The sequence below is a fragment of the Melospiza melodia genome, chromosome 14 (genome assembly GCF_035770615.1).
Source record: "Melospiza melodia melodia isolate bMelMel2 chromosome 14, bMelMel2.pri, whole genome shotgun sequence".
Lineage (NCBI taxonomy): Eukaryota > Metazoa > Chordata > Aves > Passeriformes > Passerellidae > Melospiza > Melospiza melodia.
The window spans coordinates 11,607,842-11,625,075 of NC_086207.1; the positions used below are offsets into that span (position 1 = coordinate 11,607,842).

At 55.3% G+C, this 17,234-nt stretch overlaps 1 protein-coding gene across 2 annotated transcripts; it reads right to left on the reverse strand.

Moving 5' to 3' along the window:
• Window positions 1-2,162: 2,162 nt before the first annotated feature.
• PITX1 (paired like homeodomain 1) lies at window positions 2,163-10,422 on the reverse strand. Of its 2 annotated transcripts, none has more exons than XM_063168361.1 (4): window positions 10,260-10,422; window positions 9,961-10,138; window positions 6,996-7,201; window positions 2,163-4,311 (listed from the first exon to the last, which is right to left on the reverse strand). In XM_063168361.1, exons 2-4 carry the CDS (start codon window positions 10,121-10,123, stop codon window positions 3,772-3,774), a joined length of 909 nt encoding a protein of 302 aa, XP_063024431.1. In that variant the 5' UTR covers window positions 10,124-10,138; window positions 10,260-10,422; the 3' UTR covers window positions 2,163-3,771. The 2 variants fall into 2 exon arrangements, with proteins under 2 accessions (XP_063024431.1, XP_063024430.1); XM_063168360.1 differs by having other exon boundaries at window positions 9,961-10,142.
• Between the last annotated feature and the right edge of the window lie 6,812 nt (window positions 10,423-17,234).

Consider the following 17,234-nt stretch of genomic DNA (forward strand, 5'->3'; position numbering starts at 1 on the left):
ATCCTATTAATTTAAATGGGACTTTGCATAGTTTGCCGAGTTCCAGGCCACAGATAAAGAGAAGTATGCAATTTAGAATTAAACTGACCACAGCTTTTTATTAGAAGACATTTAATCTTGAACGGACTGTGCAGTCTGAGGCATTTGTGAGTTTCATCTGGGCTGGTGCAGCCAGAGCTCGGCTGTGCAGCCGCTCCTGGGCTGGTCTGAGACCCCTCAGGACCACGCAGCAAACCCGGGCAAAGCTCTCCCCAGGCAGCTCTGCTTTGGAAATGCTGATAGGTAAGCCAGCACACCCAGAACAAATGGAAAACTTGATTCCGGCGTTTCTCTGGCTCCAAGGATCTGCCTGCCTTGACAAAGCCCGCAATCAGCAGGCAGAAATCTGGGGACTCTGTGCAGTCCCACCGGGATGGAGCCTCTCGGGATCCAAGTGATGCGGCTTCAGGAACTCCAGCTTCACACGCTGGAAACCACCGGGAGGAATGTGCAGGGCGAGGGATGGAAAACCATCGCCTCCGGTGTGTGGAAACACCCACCAGCAGCCAGATGCCGGCAAGGGGAGTTCAAAACCGAGCGAGAAGGGTGGCGGGGAGCGCTGTTTTACACTGCCCTCCCCCCGTGGGGACTCGGGGAGTAATGAAGCATTAAATGACAGCCTAGCTCGGCTGCCCCCAGCGTGGGCACACACCTGGGCACCTCCGCAGGCACATCGCTAAGGAAAGCGTGCTTAGGCAAGGCAGCGCACAGCCGTGCCTCAAACACCCCAAACCCCCGAATAATTCAGGCTCTAGCCATTGTGGGGGAGACCCAAAGGCTGCACCCGTAAAAGCGCACAGGGAAGGTGAAGGAGCTGCTCTCTGCTCAGAGTCTCCCCGGAATTTTCCTTTCCCTGAGCCATAAATGCGTCAAGATGCCCAAATGTCGCCCCGCAGCAGCAGCAGATCGGCTTTCCGTGGGACAGTCACAGGGCGGGGGGACACTGGAGAGGACAGCAGGCTGTGTCCCTGCTCCCCAGCTCTTTCCTGCACTTTCAGGAGGGGCTGGGCGCTTCAGGGCTCCCACAACAACTGAAACCTGGGGCAGGCTTTGGCAAAACGCGAACGCCGCGCTCTGACTCAGGGCTAATGGTGCTACCTCCAGGAACAGGAGAAAACGAACACCTAAAATCCTGGCTAAAATCCCAGCGGAGGGCTGGCAGATCCCCTCCCGCCTGGAAAACGGGGTTAAATCAGTCCTTGTGCTGCTCTGGTGACACTCCCGTGGCTGTGGAGAGGGATGGGGTGGCCGGGGAGACTCTGATCTGATCTGCTGAGACCCCGGGATGAGAACAAAGCCTGGCGGAGCCCCCCAGCCCGGGACAGGGAGAACTGCGATCCCCGGGGAACGGGGCCGTCCGCGGCCGCGCAAACAGCGCGTTCGGGCCGGGAAAGGGCCCCGGCCGCGGCTGTTCCTGCCGCCGGCCGCGAGTATTCCACTGATTCGTTATATCAGTTTTGGCAATTGGGGCAAAACATTAGTAGTAATCGAAATAGTTAATAGATAGTAAATAAATAGCAATTAAATCACAGGGGTTTGTGCTTGCAAAAACTCAAAGGAGAGGGAGAATTAATCGAACAAGCTTTAAAATTCAGAATGTCGGGGGATTTGGAGAAACAAGAGAAAAACGCACCTTAGGGTAACGGGACGAGGGACTGCGGGAGAAGGGGCAGTGCCAGGGCTGCGACCCACGGGGGGATACAGGATGCGGGGATTAATTCTTTGGGGGAGAAAAACCCGACCCACGGCACGGTGGGATGCAGCAATGCAGCGGCAAGCAGGGCTGGATCCCCAGCTCCGGCTAACAGCGGTAACACTGCCATAAAAATAAAATAAAATGGGACCTGGGGAAGGTTTGCGCTGCCAGGGCTGCCCCGGGGAGCGGGGCAGGGGTCGGGGCTCCTTCCCTGTCGGGACGCGGGGAGACGGCGCAGCTACCGGGGGAAACGGGGAGGGGGATGCCCAAAATGTCACCACGGGGAGGGGGACAGAAAGTCGCTTTTCTTCTTGTTTAGTCGCTTTCTTAAACACAGCCAGAAAAGAACATTAAAGGCATTTCTAGATTTCGTTTCTGTTTAGTTTTTTTTTTTTTAAGTTTTCTTTTTTATTCCCATGCTCTTAATTTTGAAAAAAAAAAATCACAAAACATAACTTATAAAACAATATATATACTGCATCCTTATCCACAACAGCATAATTGAAACATCCAGCGTAACGTTTACCACAGGTGTGAAATACACTGGGAAAGAAGTACCGTGTGCATTTTATGTCTCTTTGTCATCTACAGGTAATAAGTATCGACAAAAATAAGCAACAAATATGCCTGCAATTAAACTTCATATGCCTTTTGTATGCGTATTAATAAAAATCATATTTATAATTTCCATGTTTTGTTTGTTGTTTTTATTTTTTTCCAACAAGCACTTGTAAAAGTATCTATATTTACATAATAACACCTTAAGATAATAACCCCTTAAGAAAATTTTTTTGGTTCCTTGTTTTTCCTTCACATTTAGAAAAGCGAGGAACGCTTTCAGCTTTGCTAAGAACCTTTCCGGACGCCGAGGCTCTCTGTTTCTCTAGCAGAGATGCAGTATCTGAAATCACTTCATAACAAACCATTTTTCGTCTTTTTTTCGAGACTTTATAAACGGGGGTTGCTTTTCCGTTTTACTTTTCAAAGAGAAAAAACACCCCCTGCATTTAAATAAAGATGAATGATAATTTCATTATCAGGATAAGACTTTTAAGGATGGGGAAAAAGATGAACAGTTTTCGCCTTGCTGAAGGGTTTCTGTGCTCTCTCACAACCGGGGATACTGCAGTCTTTTGGAAAGGACGAAGAGGTAGGAACCTTGAGCTGCTTAGTATCAGGAATGACTGGATTAGAGCTTCCAACTAAAGAAAAAACATCAAGAATCATGCATTTTAAAAACAGTTTATTCAACGGCCAAGGACAATGATCCGGCACAATGCAACGGTAGATATAAATATAACCTTATATAAGTGGTTGACCCTTGTCATTATTATTTTAATAGTTTCATACCTAATATTTCAACCATTTTTCCCCCTGCAGATTCTACTCTGCGATTTGATTTTGGTTTTTTTTCCCTCCCCTCATCCCCCAACCTTTTTATTATTTTTTTTTTCCGAGTGTGATTCTGTTTCTCAGTGGTAAACATTAACCAAACTCTTCCCGTGCGACAAGCGGCCAAGAACCGTCCCACCAGCTCTTACCACCGAGGCGTCCCCTCCTGCCGCCCTCCCCGCGGGGCAGCGGCCGCCGTACCGACTCCTGTGCAAGTTCAAGTAAACACATACAACCCGCATAATCCAGAGAAAAAAATTGCAACTCATCCATGTACCAGATTTCGGTGTCTCTCGCAAAAGTTTGCTGGTCCGTTTACGGTTTTAGATGGAGGTGGTTTTTCTTTTAAATGTTTTAAAAAATATTTTTAAAGCGCTGTTTTGTTGGTTGTATCGTTGTTTTGCCTTTTATTTTTTTTTTTTCCTAGACAGTCGAAGTCCGCGGAGATTTTGGGCCTTTTTGGGGGGGGGCGGGAGGGTGTGTGTGTGCTTTATTTTATTTTTTCCCCTCTCTCACTTGCTTGGGTTTTGCTTTTAATCATCATCGGGTTTAATAAATTTTTTTTTCTTTTCCGTTAAACGTCGCTTCGCTTCTGCTTTGCTTTGTCGGCGGTGCTTTGTCGGAGGTGGTTTGTGTCAAGTCCGTCAACTGTTGTACTGACAGGCGTTTAAACTAGAGCCGGGGCTTTGCAAACTGCTGTAGCCGAAACTGGAGTGCTGCTTAGATTTCAGTCTGAGGCTGGCTAAGCTGGAGTTGCAAGTGTCCCGGTAGACGCTGTAGGGCGAGCCCGGCGGCCCGTAGGGACAGGCGGGCGAGGACATGGCCGAGTTGAGCGAGGAGCCGCTGATGTTGTTGATGTTGTTGAGGCCGGAGTTGGCCATGCCCGGCACGGCCGAGTGGCCCATACCGGAGGGCATGTTCATGGAGGGGATGCTGCTGGGCGCCGAGAACATGGACTGCGAGGACAGGGGGCTCATGGAGTTGAAGAAGGTGAAGCTCTTGGTGGAGAGCGGCGCCGGGGTGAGGCTTTTGGTGGCCCAGTTGTTGTAGGGGTAGCCGGCGTACATGTCATCGTAGGGCTGCATCAGCCCGCTGAACTGCGGCACGTAGCCGTTCTTGCACAGGTCCATCTGCTGGTTCCGCTCCCGCTTTCTCCACTTGGCTCGGCGGTTCTTGAACCAGACCTGGTGGGGAGGGGGGAGCGACACGGCTCGGTGAGTGCGGGGCCGCTGCAGCCCCCCACCCACCGCCGGAGAGCAGCTATCCGCGGCCCAGCGCCGCTCCCCGCGGCCCGGCCAGCTCCTGCGGGGCTCCAGGGCGGCTCCGCGGCCGCGCACCGCCTGTCCCCGCCGCCCCCCGCCCCGCGGAACGGGGTCCCGCTCCGCACGGTGCCTGCGCGCACCGCGGGCTCTGCGCGCATCCCTCTCTGCTCAGCGGGATGCGCCGGCCGCGATGCGCGCAGCGTCCCTGCTCCCTGTGCCGAGGGTGCCTGCGCTGGTCCCCGCGTCCCCCCGACCCCCTGCACCCCCCTGCGCCCCCCTGGCCCCCCCAGCCCTTTCCCGGAGCCAGACGGGGGGCGAAGCACGGCCCGCTCTGATTAGGGCCGGCTCGCCCCGGCTCTGCCGCGTTTCCGAACGCTAATGCCGTGTAATAAAAGCCCCCTGTTACAGATCATAAAAAAAGGGATTAGATTAGTATGTTTAGGTTTAAAAAAAAAAAAAATCAATCCCTGCATCGCCCTCGGATAGATGCAACCTCTGCCTTTATATCTAATGAGAATTTACAGCCCTAACCAGGAAATAGAGAAGAGGGGCTGGTCCTGATGTTTGATGCGAAAACCGGTTCCAGTCTCTGATTATTTTTATACACAATAATATATATATAATCATATATACACTACATATATAGCCCTCGGAAAGCATTTGAGTCCCCTCTGATTGAAGCCGGGCAGCTTCAAAAATCTTTAAAAATTGGTTAAAAATCTGCATCCTGCTGCCTGCTGCCGGCGCCCAGGCTGCGAGCCTCCCTTGCAGCATCCTCCCCAGCGCAGCCCGGGTTTGTCCCACCGGGTCTGGGCCCGGGAGCTCCCCGCGGACACCGGGCCGGGCCCCGCGCAGGCTCCGCTCCCTCCGGAGCCGGCGTGGGGGCGGGGGCGGCTCCTGGGGCCTCCCCTCCCGACGCAGAAATGGCACAACTATTATTAAATACCGGGCCCGAGGATGGAAACTCCGTGGGGGAACGGATGGCAGAGTCTATTTTAAAAAATAACAATAATAAAAAGAATCCTGTATAAATAGGAAACGAAAGCCAACATGTTCAAAACCTGTAATATACTCCTCGGAAGGTGCTTCCAGACAGGAATTTCCTGAAAATGAGGGTAATAGTTTTAATTATGGCTCCTAGACATTTTAAAGGAAGGCCCTCATAGCAAATTAAGGTTAGATTTGCAATCTGCCATCTCAAAACATCAAACCCAAACATCTCCACACAGAAGGAGAACGAAATTATGTTAATTGCAACTCATATTTTAGTTATATTTGTTCCCTGAAATATTCAACCAGTATTAATGTTCAGGCTTTGTTTTGTTTTAAACTCAATTAAAACAATGCTTTCAGACGCAATTGTTTCAAATGGGTGTTTACTTTTCAAATGTTTAAAGCAGAATCTCTGTAATCCGATTTGGTCACTCAAGGTTTAATTGCCAAGTTAAAAACAAAAAACGAAAAGAAAAAAAAAAAAAAGAAAAAGTGGATTTTCCGTGCAGCGGGGCTTCGCTCCGCAGTTCCCGTTTTTCCTGCGCTTAGCCCACGGTCCCGCGGTGTGCGAGCATTGTCGAAACCGCGCGGGGAAATGTCTCGGGTGGAAAAAAAGCATTTGGGATGTGGACAAACCGAGACACAGCGAGAGATCCATAGAGACCGAGCCGCTTCGCCCGGTCCTTCTTTACCGGGATCTTTCGCTCATAAATCTCTCTAAGGAATTGCCGAAACACACACGCACACATACACACACACACACACACACACACATATATATATATATATATATATATATTTATATACATACACATACACACACACACACATATATGTTTCTAGCTGTGTGCACCAACATTACCGAGCCCCTCGATTCTGGCTAAGAGGGGCGCATATACATATATCAAAATAAATAAATAAATAAGTAAATATACTATATGTGTATATATACACACCATATTTATATATATGGTGGCATAGGCTCCGAGGTGTGTAAAAATGGAGCGCCTTCGCGGAACAGGTTTGTGTTTTCAGCTCGTATTGGCTTTGTGACCGCTCCCCAGCCCCTGCCCTTCGCTTTCGGCCTCCACAAGCAGCCGGCGGCCTTGGGGGACGCGCGGCCGGGAGGGGCCGGCCCCGAGACCGCTCGGTGCGGATTGGAGCTCGGCATCGCGCTGTCGCGATAGCCAGGGGCAGGGGTTTGTTGGGACATGGCCGTGGAGATTACTGGGAATAACCAGAGCAAGGGGAAATTTCTGGGATGGGATTTTGCTCCATCCCTGCCACGCTTTTCGTCCGGTCCCGAGGGTTCTTCCCCCCACAGTCAGACCCTTCCCCATCCCGGCCTTTCGCTGCTCCCTGCCCCGCTCGCCGCCCGCTTTCCGAACCGGTCCCCAGCGCAAGGCCCACGGTCGCTAACCCGCTCCGGGCGGATCTCCCCGTGGCCGAGAGCTGAATTTCTCCTCTCCGACCTGGTCCCAACTTTGGTCATTAAATCCAGCCCAGAGCAAGCCGTGGCAGCGCTCCCCCATAAGGGACAGCTGCCCCGAGCCCCCCACGCCCCGGCGGCCCCAGGGCAGAGCTCGCCCCGGCGGGGCTGCGGCCCCTCTTACCCGGACTCGGGGCTCGGTGAGGTTGGTCCACACGGCGATCTCCTCCCTCATGCTCATGTCGGGGTAGCGGTTTCGCTGGAAGGTGGCCTCCAGCTCCTGCAGCTGCTGGCTGGTGAAGTGGGTCCGCTGCCGCCGCTGCTTCTTCTTCTTCGCCGGGTCGTCGGCGGCCCCGTCTTCGTTTTTCTGCTCGCCGCTTCGCTCTTTTTCTGCGAGGGGTCGGGTTGGGGATGGTTGGTCTATTTAGTTTTGTTTTGTGCGTTTTTTGCTTTAGTTTTTTTGCCAGTACAGGCACACAAAGGCAGACACCCCCGCCCCGCACCCAGCGCTGCCCACCCCACCGGAGGCACGCGTGGGGGGCACCCACTCGTGTCCCGCTGAGCCCTGCACCCAACCCGAGCCCCGCAGCCCATCCCGGCCTTTCCCGGCGCGGCTGGGGAGGGATCAGGGAGCCCTGCCGGGCCCAGGGCACCCAGGGATGCGGCAGGAGGGACTCCCAGAGCGGCTCAACGCGGGTGACCGCATTCGTGGGGAGCGGGGTGCCCGCATCACCGCCCGCTCCGCCTTTCTACGGCACCTTCTCGCTCCCTCCAAACCAAGGCGTGATCTTTGCTCCATTGTCTTTGTTGTGCTCGGCCGCGATAGGAAACTTTGGAAGGGCAAGGGTGGAAAACCCAGGAGCAAATAATTGCAAAAGGCCCCTCTCTGCTCCCCCGCTTCATTCTCTTTTCATAATTATTTTATTCTTCATCTTTTGGGATTTCGCTGTTTATTTTAACACAGGGCTGAGCGAAGCCCTCCGCAAAAATCGTATCGGAAGAAGGAAAGAAAAAAGAAACCACCCAGGAGGGTTTTCTCGGCCGGGATTTGCGCGGGCTGGGAGCAGGAATTCAACACCGGCCCTGCGAACCCCCTCTCCCCTTTCCTAACGGGCTCTCTGGCTCTCCCGGCCCGGTTTGGGCCCGGTTTGTCCCGGCTGCAGCGCTCGGAGAGGGTCTGGAGGCCCTGAACCGAAATGCTCCGGGCTGGGCCCCGCAGGAGCGGGGAAGGTGCGGCCGGGCCGTGCAGGGCCGGGGGCCGCAGCCAAGCCCCGGCCTCGGTCCTGCTGCTGCAAGGGGGAGAAACCACGGCGAGTTTTCTCCTGTAGAGCTTTTTTCCTCCTCCTTTAAAGAGTTGTTTTTGTTTTTATTTTTAACCCCCTTTCGGAGGGTTTTCTCCCGCCGCCGGCGGGCCCGGGGGCATTTGTACAGTCCCGACCTCTGCGAGGTAAGCGGGAGTCTAAAAATAATCGTGCGCTGAATCCAGAGCCCGGGAGAGCTCGTCCTTGCAAAGTCACCCTTGGGTCGCACCTTGCTGGGAACCCTGCACAGGGAAAGGGGCGAGGGTGCGAGCGAAGCTCAGCTGCTCAGCGGACCCCAAAAGGGGCCGGGGGCATGCGGGGTTTGCAGCCAACCCAAGGCCTCTCAGCACAGACCCCATCGCCCCCGGCCCCCGGTGCCCAGACCGGCCCAGCCGCATGGCCCGGCGGCGGCGGCGGCGAAACAGAAACAAAAATCATCCCCGCCAAAACAAATCCTCCCGCTCTCGGCCGCCAATGGCTCGGACAAACCGGGCCGAGGGGGAGCGGCGGGATCGGGAAGCGGCAGCGGCCCCGGTGGGCTCCGGCCCCCTCGCCCAGCGCTGGTTTAACTCTCCCGGTCCTCCCTAAAAATCCGGCCTCAGCGCAGGGCTGTGATACAGTTCCAAATCATAACGCAAGGCATATCTAATCTCTAACGCAAGGCTTTTGTAACTATTTTGTTTCCCCGTTAAAAATAAAATCTAAAGGTATTTTGCAGGTTCTCGGAGAAGAAAAGCAGGCAGCTCCTCGGGCCTCCGGCAGCACCGTGGGGTCACACACAGGGGTAGGGCAAAATGGAGCAAATCTCCCTCTCTAATCTCCAATAATCCCCTCTAATCTCAGAGTCCCTTCCAGACGCCGGTCTCTAACTTTGTTTGCGAATCAGGCCGGGAGGCACAACCCAAACCCTCTTTATCACCGAGTGCCACTTCGGGACCCACTCGTACAACTGCCACTCTCTAGGTGAAAATTCCCAAGAGCAACAATAGCTATTAGAAAACTAAAAGTATATAAAACATAAACTCCCTCTGAAACAATCTTGCTGGAGAAGGAATATCACACTCCTTCTTCAAGCTTTTGTTCCTGTCTTCTACCTTTCCCTTGTCATTCTAAAAATGTTGTTGTTTTAATTAAATGCAATCTGAGAGAGCCCAGCGTTCCCTGCAGCCCTCGCACACGGTGGTCAGGGCATGGGGATCCTTCCCTTCCCTTTTCCTGCGTTCGGCCCCGCGCAAACCCTCTCCGCGGCCGCGCACATCCCCTCCGCGGCGGCCCGCGCTGCCTGCCTCGGCCCCACGCTGCCTCTCCAGCTCTGCCTGCCCTTTCTTTCTTTTTAATTTTTTTTTTTCGCTGACAGAGAGATCTTTTTCCATCTCTGCACCACCCGAGCTGGAAAATAAACCCGGGCAAAAGCTGACATTATTTCAGAAACATCCGGCAAAACCGCACTCCCCGAAGAGCCCCCCCCCCTTCCTCCCGACCCCATCAATTAATAACGACAGTTTTTTTATTTAAAAAGAAATAAAATAAATAAAAGACAGCAGCTCCGGGGATGGGACCATGGAGCCATGTGTCCCCCGGGCGGGCTGTCAGCGCCGGGCACGGCGGGGGAGGCAGCTCCAGGAGGGCCCCTGCCCCCGGCTCCGGTTCCCGGGGCTCGCTCGGGATGGAGCCGCCGCGATCACCGGCAGCTGTGGCTCGGCCCTGTCCCTCCGCGGGCTCCGGTACGCGGGGGGCGCGGGCTCGGCACCCCCGGGCGGCCCGCGCAGGGAAGGCGCCGTGGGGAGGGGGAGGCAGCGCGGGGGGAGCGGGCCGGGGCCGGGGGGGCGCGGGCAGGGGGAGGGTTACCTGGCACCTCCGTGTCGGAGGATTCACTGGCTGAGTTGTCGATCGGGTCTCTGGGTTCCGAGGATCTTTGCAAATGGAAGCTGGAAGCCATGTCATGGGAGGGTTGGGGTCTCAAGCTCTCAGGCAGTCTCTCCAAATTCATTCCACCTTTAAAGGAATCCATGGCAGGGGCGCCGGGCTGCCTGGGGGAGTTTGCAGGTGTTTATTCCACACAGAAAGGAACAAGGAGCTTTTTTTTTTTTTTTAAAGAAGAAAAAAAAAATCAACAAAAACCAAAAGCAAATCCACTTATTACTAACAGTATTATTTTAAGGGTGTCGGAAGCAGTCTGGGCAGTGCCTGGAAGGCGGTTGTCTCTGCTGGGGAGAGGCACGGCGCTCCGGCCGCATAGGCAGGGAAGTGGTAAAGATCCCTTATAGAGAAACGCGAGTTGCGAGTTGGACAGTTTAAAGCTAAAGAGATTAAAGTGACCTGCCCTAGAACAAATGCCTGTAGTTAAACGGGGCTCCTCCCCCTGAAGGTTAAAACCTCCCCGTCTCGCTCATGCATCACTCCATCTAGCGCTGGCCCAGCCCGGCCGCGCGGGACCCAGCTCCGCACTCGGCGCCATCCGCGCCCCTTGCGCGCCCGCGGCCAGACCCGCGGCCCCCGCCGCCCCTGCCCGGCCCCCGCCGCCTGGCCGCGGCCCCTTCGGGAGCGCCTCCGCTCCTCCTCCTCACCCGCCTCCTCCCCCAAGCCCGGTGATGCATTAAAAATATTTCACAAACGAATGGAAAGGTGGACAATCCTCTGGGGACCCCCGCCCGCTCCCAGCACCCCGTCAGCTCGCCCCGCTCCGTAATCCCCGGCCAGCGGCAGCGCGCAGATTGCGCCCCCGCGCAGCCCGGCAGATCCCCACAGGGATCCCCACACCGCTCCAGCCGGGGCCTCACGACCCGCGGAGCCTCCGCAGCCGGCAGTGGATGCGCACCCGCGCACTCCTCAGCGTCTCTACCCCACCACACCTTTCAGACCCACGGGGAAGGTGTTCCTGGAGGGGTGCTTGGGCTGTGGGCTCTGTCGGAACCGGTTTGAACCTTTTTTAACATTATTTTCCAGGCTGCGGGGGTTATAAGAACGCTGCCCGGGCCCTGCCTGGCGGCCGGGGGAGCTCAGCCCGGGGAGCAGCGGCAGTGCCATCTCTCCCATCGCATCATCTTTCAGCACATGATTAATAACAAATAATTTTCCTGGTTCAGCCGATCTCGCGATGACCTCGGGAGGGGTCTCTGAGATTGTGCCAGTCCAGGGGCCTGGACAGCCGGCGGGAAGGGGGGTGTGAGACCCCCACCCGTCCTGGGCAGACCCCTCTCCTGCACCGGTCCCCGGTGCACCCTGTCCCAAGGCAGGGGCGTGTGGAGCAGGGCCCGTCCCCGGTGCGGCCCACGCAGGCCGGGACAGGGCCTTGGCCCTCCTGGATAACACTCGGTGTTCTGGCGAAGTGGAAAAACCCACGGGGGAAGGAAGGTGGGAACTGCGGGTACCGGGAGTGAGGGGAAAGGGGAGAAGGGAGACGGGAGGAAGACCCTGGCTCTGGCTGCCATGGGAAAGGACCCTCTCTCCTCTCTACTTTCTCGGCACATTTTGGCTGATCTATCCTGACACTCTATTTTGCTTTCAAATCAAGTAAAGATGTGGGAGAGAACTTTTGAACTGTTTTATGGAAAAGTGGAGGGAAGCAGTGTTCCAGCCGCGCAGGCTTTTTCCGACCTCGCCGAGGTGATGGAGAGGGGCCCGCCCCGCACCCCCGGCAGCACCCCGCAAGGCCTGGGGACCCCAAAGCTTCGAATCCCTTCCCCTCTGGTCTTTAGCACCGTTCAGGGGATGCACATGTGGGTGCTGTCAGGGTCAGCTCCCCCGAGCTCTCTTTCTTTTTGTTGATTTTTTTTTTAGTGACATCTTGATGTCCTTCTGCCTGTTCGCCTCTCCCGGCTGAACTTCGCCCAGGAGTCTGCAAACGACTGGGAATTTCGAGCACCCGAGGTGAACCAGACAACCCCGGGGCTGTTTAAGATGGACGTGGTTTAAAATGCAAATATTTACCAGGGTCTCTGAGCCTCAAGGGGCTCAGCTGATGCGGGAGGCACGGGAAGGATGGAGACCTCCTCCAGGGTGAGAAGCAAGAGGTGGGAGCGGCCTTTCTCCCGAGGAGGAAGGAGGGAGGTGAATATGCTGCAAACGCGCACCGTGTCTGAGACCCTTCACCGTCCCCTTTTTCACTTTATTTCCAGGATGGGCCTGCGGGGGCTCCCCCGCCCTCGGCGGAAGGGGGACGGAGCCCAGCGGGCCGTGCTGGAGGGAGGCGCTGACCTTAAGGGTCTTTTTCAACCTTGATGGTTCTGTGATTCCACGACTCTGCCAACAACAGCCCGGCTCCGCTCCGGCTATTTTAAACCCACTGCTCGCAGCAGCCTCCGAACCGGAGGCAGCATTTTCCCGTTCCTTTTAATTTTCTTCTTCTTTTTTTTTTTTTTTTTTCTTTAATAATGCGCCAAATTACGGTTTTTATTCTGTTCTATACAATCTAGTTTTAAAATATTCGTTCTAGGTTCAATTTCTCCCCTCTGGGCGCAAAGACAGGCTCTGCCCAGGCACAGGCAGCGACCGCGGTCACGCTGGGTCCGGTTTTCTTCCCAGCCCTCGGTTCCTCCAGGGGTGTCACCGGGGCAGACATCCCCCGGTACCGCCCTTAAACAGAGGGCAACGGGCTGGCCCTCGGGAGCCGGAGCAGATCCCGGTTCTCCCCTGGCCCTCTCCATGAGCGTCCACACCGGGCCGTGGTGTGAGCGGGCATTCACTGCTCACCTGGGCACGGGTCGGCAGAGGGAGAATATATCTGTATCATAGGTCTGTCTAATCTAATCTTATATTTATCTAATCTAATCATGTATCTGTCTTCTCTGTGTGTCTCAAACGCCTTTCGTGGATTTAGGGGCATGCTGTCGCTCCGCGCTCTGAGCAGCGGGCACAGTCCTGCAGCACAGAACCAAACCCTCCCGGTGATCCCGACACTTATGTCGCGACAGCAGAGCGAGTCTCCAGGACGGTCACCCCAAGGTTTGCGCTTTCTCCTCTTCCCTCCCATCCCAGCGCTCTCTGCCTCGGCACGGCCAGGACATCTCTCCGCCGGCAACTCCTTCCACTGGGCGCTACGTCACGGCTCCACTCGCGTGACGTCATTTTCTGCCTCCCTGACTCACGTCACACCTTTCGGCCAGGCCACGACCCAAGGCAAACCTTGATGTCCCGCTTGGAGCCGGCTGCTCTCCCCGGGACCTGGAAGCGGCCCAGCGGCCCCGCTGGTCGGGCAGGACGGGGGGACCAGGCTCGGGTGCCCCTTTGTCCCAGCGCCCCCGGGCTGAGGGGCTGTGAGGAGGAGGAGGAGCCGCAGCAGCCCGGCCGCAGAGACCCCGCCGGGACATCCCTGGGGAGCCGCGACCTGCGCGGGCGTGGGAAGGGCCGGGCAGACGGAGGGAGGGCAGGGCCGGGGCGAGCCGGACCCGCGGGGCTCCGGCGGGGACCGGCATGGAGGGACAGCTCCGCGTGGGAACGCTCCGCGTGGGGCGGCCGGAGCGCGCCCGGCACCCCCGGCTGGGGACTGCGGCGGGGATCTGTAAAACGCTGGAAACCCGCAAATAAAACCGCACCGCTTCCTCCTGCTATAAATAACCCCGGAATTAGGATGGCGCTTAGAAACAAATCGGCGCTGGCCACGCCAGTGACAGCCCCGTGAAGAGGAGACGCGTCTGTCCGAGAGTGGGACTGTCACTGACCCCGAGGGGACAGCGCCGTTCCACCCCAGCTGTCTGGAGGGGGTCCCTGCTTTCGGAGATGTGCTCCCATCCCCGGCTGGTTGCAGCCAATGCCAAAGCACCTGGGCCATATATCAGGTGGTGAAGTTCAGTCTCTGCCAGCTTTTCCTTCTCAAATTTATTACCGTTGTATAGACTCAGGTTCAGTCTATAAATTATTGGGAATTGTTACAAAAATGAAGACAAGTCCTCCCAAGCACACCTCTACCCGAGAAGAGAGGGAAGCCTTCTGAGAAACAGAGCTGCAGTGAGGCAAGAGAGGAGGGAGAAGTCCCCCAAGGCAAACCCAACCAAATCCAGTTCAACCAAACCCAGCCAAACGCAATCCAAACAACGCCAAATCAAACGAACTCAGTCCAACCAAACCCAATCCAGCTCAACCAAACCCAAGCCCACTCAGCCAAACCGAACCAAACCGAACCAAACCGAACCAAACCGAACCAAACCAAACCAAACCAAACCAAACCAAACCAAACCAAACCAAACCAAACCAAACCAAACCAAACCAAACCAAACCAAACCAAACCAAACCAAACCAAACCAAACCAAACCAAACCAAACCAAACCAAACCAAACCACAACGAATTCAACCGGCCCAAGCCAAGCCAAACCCAAACAATGCAGTCCCAGCCAAACCAAGACCGCCTCCCTCGGCGCCCCCTTTGCTGAACCCAGGAGACCGGAACTGCTGCAGGAGAACAACTTTTAATAATGGAACCATCCAAATGGGGGCACGGGCCGGCTTTGCTGATGCGCGGCTCTGACCAAGGCGTGCCCACGCGGGTGGGAAGCAGCAGGGTCCGGCGGTGCGCGCTCGCTCGGGTGCGCGCAGAGCTGCGCGGGGCCCCGCGGAGCACAGAGCGCACTGCGGGGCGGGGGCTGTTGTTGCACCGTACCGTGGGGCTGGTGTCCGTCGGGGAAGTGTTCCAGGGGTGTCCTGCCTCAAAACAGCATCACCCCAAATGAAAAGCGTGACCCTTAGGCACAAGGTGGAGATCCGCCCCCGCGCAGGGCAAAGCTCTGCTCTGAATGGGAAAGGAAGCAAAACCCCAAAACGGCGAAAGGAGCCCCAGAACCCCCCAACCTCTGCCGGAGCTAGAGCCGGGTCCCCCACGGGCCGGGCGGAGTGGGAAGCAGAGAGAGGGAAGAAACCCAGCCCGAAGTGCGTGTTAAATCGCTCAGGAGGGGAAGGTGGAAAATTACGCTGGCTCCCGGCCGGCCTGTCCTCCTCTGCGCAGCCAGGACAGCAATTTTCCTAAGAAGTAGAGCAAAACGAAAACAGCCCCTTTTGGACGCATAGCCTTCGTCCCTCCATGTGCCGGCCAAGCCTCCGCCTTCCGCGGGAGCGCAGGGAGCGCAGGGCCCCTCCGCGCCGCGGATGCTCCGCGGGAGGGTTGCCCGCTGCCTCCCTGCCCCATCCCGTCCCCTTCTGCCCCGCCACCTCGGCTCTCCCGCCACTGAGACACGACGGGGGAGTCCCACAAGGAGGGGTCTGGTCCTGGACACCTCCCGGGGCACCTGGGACGGCCGGGGCTGCCTCCCCGCCCCGCCGGCCGCATCCCGCTCCGGGGCTCCCCCAGGCGCGGCGGCCAGCGGCAGCGCTTGAAAAAACTCGCGATGAAAAAGTTGAAGGCTTAATGTTTTCTGACAGATACAAATGATACCCCAAGGCTTTCTTGAAATGCAACGACTGACGGCAGGAGAAACGGTTTTTTTATTCGGGTTTCTGCAGCTGGAGGCGGCCGGGGGTGGAGTGGGATGGTGCTGGTTCACTTCGGCCGTCATTCTACCAGCACCCCGAAAATAAAACCATTTCGTAGTTGTCCGACGTGGGACAACTTCTTTTAACCCCAAACCCCTGGCGGCACAGTCTCAGCCTTGCCAGCAGCTGCCTTCCAGCCCTCCTCGCATCCGTCAGACCACAGGCACTGAACTCTGCTCCAAGAAAATACGAATTTGCTGCTAGCAGCGGTTTGGATTTGTCTCTGATAAACCTGATGTGAGTGGGAGAGTGTCAGTGCACTGCAGTGACAGCGTCGGAGGATGGACAGCTCAGGAATATGATTTTTTTTCCCCTACGTGGGGGAAAAAGAGGGGAAAATCACAATATAGCCACACAATTCCCTCTCTGGGCAGAGCGAACATGCTTTTCTGATTAATTGACGGAGGAAGGGGCACCGGAGTTTGCTAGGAAGCCTGCTCATATTACTCTGTGCATCTTTAGATCCCGAAATATGGCTCTTTTGTGGGCTTAAAAAGATGCCTCTGGAACAGGATAATCAGAGGCCCGAGCACTCTGTTGGCATTTGTTGAAGACTCTTCTTCAGGAGAAAAAAGAGGCTACATTTAGAATGAACGACATTAGGTTTCCTTGTGGGTTTCCTCCACCTTGTTTTGGGCGACCAACCTCTTAATTACTCCAGCATTTGGATGGGGGGAACACATTTCCATTCAAGGGGACATTTCCTGAAGGACTGAAATATTCTAATAATGCGCTGGACTCTTTAATGTGCTTAGAACAGCAGCGAATCTCTGCAAGACCTACACATTTCCTGCCTTAAAATGCAAATTCAGAGAAATAATTAACCTTTGAGCACATTCAGCTTATCTTCTATATTATTTTATTTTCCTTCCTTTTATACTTTTTTCCTTTAAAAATTTTCTCTTATTTTCTTTCCTTCTCCTCCTCGCCCCTCCCCATATATATATATTTTTTTCTCTCTCCTTCCAATTTTTCCTTCTGACTTCTCTCCTTATTTCCCCCCGAAGGGCTGATCTCGCCCCGCTGCTCGGCAGCCCCGCGCTGCTCCCGGCGCTGCTCCGCTCGTCTCCAAACCAAACCAAACCAGGAGCAAACACGGCCGGGATAAAAAGGCACGGGACACTTTTCCTTCCAGTTTCATTGTGGGAACGGCCGTATCTTAACGGGCGCATCACGGGAGAGATAGGAACACGCCGCCTTCCAGAGGGCTGTGCTAATCAGCGCGCCGGGTTAGATATAAAAGTTCAGGGCAAATAAAACGAATTAGTTTTATTAGCACGTTTAGGAGGCGGTCTAACGAAGGAATTCCGCTTTACTAGAGAATGTTTTCTCCTCCCCTTTTGTTATTTAGAAGCAATATATATCCGAGCGGTTCATCAGGGGAGGGAAATAATGAATTGTTTCATTTGCGGTCGTTTTCTGGGAGAAACGTGCTCCCTTCTCTAAGCCCGATAAGAAGTAGATATTTATATAAATATAGATATATATATTTGGAAAGACACGTTTTCATAATAACACAGGCATGAACAATGAAACGCACAGGAAAGGAGAGGTGGCAGAGCCACCAGGTTATTGTTCGGCACTGGCTTTCGGTAGGAAAAATCTGCCTCGGTCCCAGGCGCCTCTAACTCGTCTAAAACTTTCCCAGGGAAATGTGGCCA

Coding starts and splice junctions, on each gene's coding strand:
- PITX1 (XM_063168361.1), bottom strand. CDS start 10,123: ATGGATTCCTTTAAAGGTGGAATGAATTTGGAGAGACTGCCTGAGAGC. Junction 7,202..9,960: donor CTCCGACACGGAGGTGCCAG/GTAACCCTCCCC, acceptor GACCCCTCGCAG/AAAAAGAGCGAAGCGGCGAG. Junction 4,312..6,995: donor TCACCGAGCCCCGAGTCCGG/GTAAGAGGGGCC, acceptor CCTCCCCACCAG/GTCTGGTTCAAGAACCGCCG.